Below are 6311 nucleotides of genomic sequence, written 5' to 3' on the forward strand. Positions count from 1 at the left end.
TGTATATATATATATATATATATATATATATATATATTAGGTCAAAGAGGATCTGATGACAAAAAAGTTGATGAATTTGTGCAATTCAATGTGTTTGAAATACAAACGCCTTCCAAAGAAATACATGGTAAAATAACCGACTGAGTGATAATTTCAAATAAAAATCAATGTGTTCATCAGTAGTTGATGCAATGTTCAAACACTTCTTAAACCTGTAATGATTTTTGTAAATCCAGTGGTCAAATGCTGTGTAGCCGCCTGACTAGTGACTGGTCTTTGTGTCAGTGTCCGCAAAACTGGAAGACTTTCAGAATCAGAGAGGAACATTTAAAAGATGAAAAAGAGGAATTAAGGAGAATCAATCAATTCTGAATAAATTATTGATGTTGTGTAAATAATATGTTATCATTTAATCCATAAAAACGTAACTCTGATTATTTTCAAATGTAATTTAATCTAATTACAAGTACTTAATTTGTTGGAATCTGATTGTAATCTAGATTAGCCTACATGTGATCAGTTACTACCCAGCTCTGGTTGTAATAATGTAATGCATTATTATATGACATATAAATAGTCATGACACTAATATTTTGGTCTAGTTGTTCTTTGTAGTGTTTTGATGTCTTTTGTATTTTACACTTAAAGGGATAGTTCACCCAAAAATGAAAATTCTGTCTGTCTTTACTCACCCTCAAGTCGTTCCAAACCTGTATGAGTTGCTTTCTTATGTTGAACACAAAAGAAGATATTTTGAAGATTGCTGGTGATCAAACAGTTGGTGGTTGCCATTGACTTCCATAGTAGGAAAACAAAAATACTCTCACCAAGAACTATAATGATTGATAACTATACTAACTTTACATCCACATTAATGCACGATAACGTGGCGCCTTTTTTTTTTTTTTCGTTTTTCAGCCAGAACAGAAAAATAAATCGTTATAGTGTAGTGTGGACTTCCCAATTAACATAGAGTGAGGACGACAATTAAAACGTTCTAATTATCGATCTTGGCGTGAAAAGGGCTTTTCCTCAAAAGTTGTTAAAGCAGGAAAAACATGCTGCGTTGGCCGGGAATCGAACCCGGGTCAACTGCTTGGAAGGCAGCTATGCTAACCACTATACCACCAACGCCTACGTACTAGTATGCACTACAGATATCACATACTTCACGTGCTTCAAAATCACATCAAGCTGAATACATATCGTGAATCTAGGTAAAGTAGAATAAAATAAAACGCGTCGCTCTTTTTGGCGAAATTAGTTGTGTTGAATTCAAAATACGTGTTTTAGCCGGCGGATGTTTTACAAACGATTTATTTGTCAGGTTAATCAGTTAAAATCTATCAGTTCCAATGATTGATGCCTGATATACACACAGAACTGCAGCAATGTGTACAACGTTATTAAAACAATTCTCCAGAATTCACAAGCTTTTTCGACGAGAAAAGACACAAGTACCATGTGATAAATCTGCGTAGCTGCGGACTTTTCCCAGTTCTCCAGTAACTCGGGTTTCTTTCTTCATTACACCAGTAGGTGGCGGCAAGTGACTTATGAGCGACTCTGAATCATTCACTAAACCGATTCCTTCAAACACGTTGATCCATTCAGGAAAATAACTGGCAATATTATGCAAAACAGTGTGTTTTTCGAGCTCTGAAGCGTGCTAAATAAAGAAGACATACAGGACCAGGAATAAAAATCACTTATCTAAAAATGCTATGAAAAATACCTCCAACCTTTTTAAAATAATGTGTGGTATAAACTGTCTTGCGTCCAGACAGTTCAGTTCGTTGTCTGCTTAAATCTCTCTAGCTGTTGGTGTTTTTTAATCCCTGTAGAGAAAACGAATGGGAATTTCATTTCAGAAACTTTTTTTTTTTTTGCTTAATGTACATAAGACAGGGAACAACCAACAATGTAAGACGCTTCCATTGAGACAAACACAGAGTTTACATTAAAGAAGAAGAAGAAGAATAAACACAAGGAGCAAGGATGAAAACAAAGATGTAACGTTAGTCGATGTAGACATTATAAAGAAAAAAGATTTCAGTTCAGAAACACATTACTGCAGTACACCAAAAACGTCTCATACATTTCGCGCACGCGCTCTAAACACCACGTACGTAACGGAGATTTGTGACGTCATGACGCTAGACTCCGGAGCATGAGAAGTGTGTTTGGCATGATCGAACATAAGTAACGTCCCGAGTTCAGCCGAGGACCCTGGAGCAAAGGTGAGTTATAAATTACCTTCAGATATCCATTACAGAGAAAGACGGTGTTTGTAACGGTGTTGTTTACTGATTAAGACGCAAATCAGCAGCGAGCTCGCGCTGAAGCAGGTGAGTCAATGTGTCAGCAGCGATGGATAGCAGGGCTGTACAGTGCGACATATATGTCGCACGTGCTACGAAAAAACTGGTCTGTGCGATGAATACATTTACCACTGTAGCACGCGTGCGAGATTTATTATTAAACACGCGACAAATCAATAGGCCTATTTCACAACGTGACGTCAGCAAGCCGGAAGTAGGGAAAACTCTTTTCCGGTAAAAGCGCTTCCAGAACAATGGCGGAGACTAAAAGTAGTCAATCTTGTAGCGTACCTTTGTGTTTCAACTCAAAGAAGAAACAACCGTACTTATCGTTTCATAGCTTTCCCAATGAGGAAAATATGAAAAAGCGTTGGATTTGGGCTATACGAAGAGATGAGGGGGCGGCATTTACATTGAGGAAGGGCAGCACTTTTGTGTGTGCTATTGATTGGGAGAAAACGAGTTCGCACTCCATTATGACAATGACTGTATGAATGAATGAATGACGATCGTAACAGGCGGCGGCGCGACCGGAAGTAACGCTTCCCTACTTCCGTTCTCGGCCACCATATTGTGAAATAGGCCTATACAGACGTTTGTTTGATTTGAAACAGGCTGGTATTTGTTGTGCAGTGATGTTTACTCTGTAAATAATCGAGCTCTTTTCCCTGCCATGTTGTTTTGCATGTTTGTTTACTTGTGTTGACAGTTAAACAGGCTGCGAGCAGCAGTTGATTAGTTCACATGACACAGTGCTATTTGACCTGTGTTTACGACAAGACAGCTGTTTATCAAAACCTCTCACGGTGAAATAAAAGCGGTATTCCTTCTGTAAAAGAAGTAAATGTGGTTGATGGTGGTGTGACTCAGTTAAAGGTCAGGGGTCAGCTGCATTAACACAGTGACTAGGTTAAGACAGCGTCTTAAAAACTAATCTGACCAACTAGCCAGAAGGCAAGTGTTTTACGTTTTATGTATTTTTCCCCCTGAAATTAGATGTTTTTATGTAATTGTAAAAAATAAAATGTATCACCCATCTTTAAAATCAATGGCTGGTTGCATAAACTGCTTAGACTACTGTTACAAGTCATTTTTTCTTTAAGACTGGTTGTAACTTTTCCAAGTTTGTTACATGAACATGTAAACTGGTTTATGCAGACGTTTAATGGACAATACGTAAGTTTACACTAACTTTTAAGGCAAGTCTAAGCAGTTTATGTGACCAGCCAGTGTCAGGTTGCGGGTTCAAACCTCAAAAAGCCTAGAAACTAGAACTAACCAGTAATAAGTCATCTGTAAGATCTGCAATTTTGTTTTGTTTTGTTTTATTAAGTGTAAATATGTAGCCAAACCCTTTATGAGAATGTTTAAAAAAGATTAAATATAATTTTAAATCAATATTTGCAAAGACTATTTAAAATAATTTAATAATATTAAACATCAATTTTTTAAAATGCATATTGTTTTTATTTAAAATATATATTTAAAAATACTTTTTCAGGGTTCTTTGATGAATATAAAGTTCAAAGGAACATCATTTATTTGAAATAGAAATATGTTGCAATGTTTATGGATTATATAAATGTTGCATATAAATAGAAACGTATTGTAAACTGTCACGTTTGATCATTTTAATGCATCTTTATTGAATGAAAGTATTATTTCTCACCTTTTGAATCACAGTTAATAGAGCTATGGTTCATGAAAATGTACTTCATAAATATAGTGATATAATGTTAATGTTAAAAAATGTTAAATGTTAAAAAAATCCTTAAAATGGCCCTTCAAAAGGCGTTATTTTCTAAAAAAAAAAAAAAAGATATTATATATATATTTAAAATTCACACATATGCGTGTATGAGGGTGTGTATTGGTTAATAATAAATCGTCTCGTCACAGGACAGTGGGCCGGTATGTTGCTTGATAAAGATGGACCAAACGGCGGCGGAGGGGTCCAGAACGGCCCCGGGACAGAAGACCCTTCAGCGACCCTGTTCAGAGAATACCTGCGGCTGAAGACCGTCCACCCAGAGCCCGACTACGGTACCTCAGAGACCCTCTTACCCTGTCCTGCAGTAAATAGAAGTGCAATTTCACCTTCTAGGTTTATGACTGGGGTTAACCTTTGCACAGGAATACATGTTAACCCCTACAACATCTAGAAATTTTGTCTACGTTGGCAGTTTACTAGTTTTAAGACTAATTTGCCCTGAAAGGTGTTGTAATGCATTACCAATGACACCCAATCAAAGTCCATTAGTTGATCTTTGATCAAGTGAGGTGATGATTACTTAATACAGTAAACTAGGAGTAGGTTAATCACTGTTTTTATACAAATGTAACCTAAGTTGTTTGTTACAGTTTAAATTCAATTTTTGCAGAAATGCAGAAGAGTATTGAAGGCATACTGTACTTCATGTTGTAGAACAAAACTTCAGTGTATCGTCAAGTTAAGTTTACCACAGGCTTCATTTTACTCACAAATTGAAAAAAACCATTATAAATCCTCATAGGAACCAGCAGTGAATTAGTCCTCTGGGTTCTGCCGTCATACCTGCACCGCTCCATTCCAGCCACTGCAGATATTTAGCTTTTAAAGAGAGTTATGTTTCTACTAAATTTAATGATGCAACGCTTAAATATTTGGCAGCGGCTATTTGCACTAAGTGTAAATCGCAATAGATGCTAACAATGGATTCTATTTACACAGTGAAAATAGCAGTATTTTTAGCGATTTGCTATTTACACTAAGTGCACATAGCTATAGATTCTACAGTGGGTACGGAAAGTATTCAGACCCCCTTAAATTTTTCACTCTTTGTTATATTGCAGATTATTCTACAGACGGATATAAATAGAAAACAACCTTTGTCTCTGAAACTGAGGGATAGTGATTATATGAAATGCAACCTTTGGTTATCACAAATGCAAAGATGCTGACTATCATGTCTGGGGTCAGTAAATTAAATCTGCGTCTGTCAATCACTCATTGTCAGATGCTGCTGTAAGGTTCCTGGAGCGGATAGCAGAGGAGCTGGCTTTACCCATGAAGAAAGTGGAGGTATTGATACTAACTGCTGGATCTGTCTAACTCTAATCATGTTTTTCATCAATCACATCCATGTTAATTTAAACCTGCCCCTCAGGTGTGTCCGGGTCGAGTCGTTGCAATCATCACGTGGGTCGGCAGCCGGCCGGAGCTGAAGTCTGTGATGCTGAACTCACACACTGATGTGGTTCCGGTTTATGAGGTTCTGCTGTAACACGTCAGTCACTGTACAGATCACATAGCATGGGTCAGATCTCACTTAAAAACTGTGTTCCCGTCTGCTTCAGGAACACTGGAAGCATGATCCATTTGCTGCTGTTAAAGATGAGCATGGCAACATCTACGGCAGAGGATCTCAGGATATGAAATGTGTCACGATACAGTGAGTTTAAAACCGGCTACAAACTAAAAATTGTGTTCAAACCTTTGGCCTGGCAAGCCAGTGTTTTGTAGGGGTCTACTATAGTTATAGTTTATATTTTTACACATTTTGGTTGAAATCATGAACATTTTGAGACTGACTAAGAACAGTCTGTCAGTGTAAGTCAGTAGTATTTTTAGTTACAGCCGATCAATCTGATAAGATGGAGCTTGCTGTTAAGATCTGATAAGATCTGTAAAGTTGCAAAGATTAAAGTCTCAAACCTGAAGAGGTATTATAAGTTAAGACTCGTCCACACCTTCCTAAAACGCCTCGTTTAAACACCCCCCCACAAATCTACATCACTGTGTAGGAAGATTTGCATAACACCGCCCAAATGTTTATGCTAAGAAAGGCAGCGTAACTTTGATCCTCGCTGTAGTATTGTTGCTGCCGCCGCCGTGTTGTGGGGACGCTGTGTGTTTCCAAATATAGTAAGGGGCGTGACATTTCCGTCACACACTTGAGGTATTCGGCCAATCACAACACACTGGATAGCTGGCCAATCAGAGCACACCTC

At 37.6% G+C, this 6311-nt stretch overlaps 1 protein-coding gene and 1 non-coding gene across 3 annotated transcripts in view; one reads left to right on the forward strand and one right to left on the reverse strand.

Annotated features, from left to right (window-relative positions):
• Nucleotides 1-1062: 1062 nt before the first annotated feature.
• Nucleotides 1063-1134, reverse strand: trnag-ucc (transfer RNA glycine (anticodon UCC)). Its single transcript has one exon. It is a non-coding gene; the product is annotated as a tRNA-Gly (tRNA).
• A 999-nt stretch (nt 1135-2133) lies between these two features.
• The window catches only part of LOC107747934 (aminoacylase-1-like), a 10056-nt gene continuing 5878 nt past the window's right edge, over nt 2134-6311 (forward strand). Inside the window, exons 1-5 of one of the 2 annotated variants that reach the window (XM_016562545.1) lie at nt 2134-2240; nt 4221-4364; nt 5318-5382; nt 5468-5572; nt 5658-5752. In XM_016562545.1, coding sequence (XP_016418031.1) covers nt 4235-4364; nt 5318-5382; nt 5468-5572; nt 5658-5752 — 395 coding nt within the window. In that variant the 5' untranslated portion in view covers nt 2134-2240; nt 4221-4234. The other variant, XM_016562547.1, reaches the window with a different exon arrangement.

This window comes from Sinocyclocheilus rhinocerous, unplaced genomic scaffold (genome assembly GCF_001515625.1).
Source record: "Sinocyclocheilus rhinocerous isolate Xijiao unplaced genomic scaffold, SAMN03320098_v1.1 scaffold1191, whole genome shotgun sequence".
NCBI lineage: Eukaryota > Metazoa > Chordata > Actinopteri > Cypriniformes > Cyprinidae > Sinocyclocheilus > Sinocyclocheilus rhinocerous.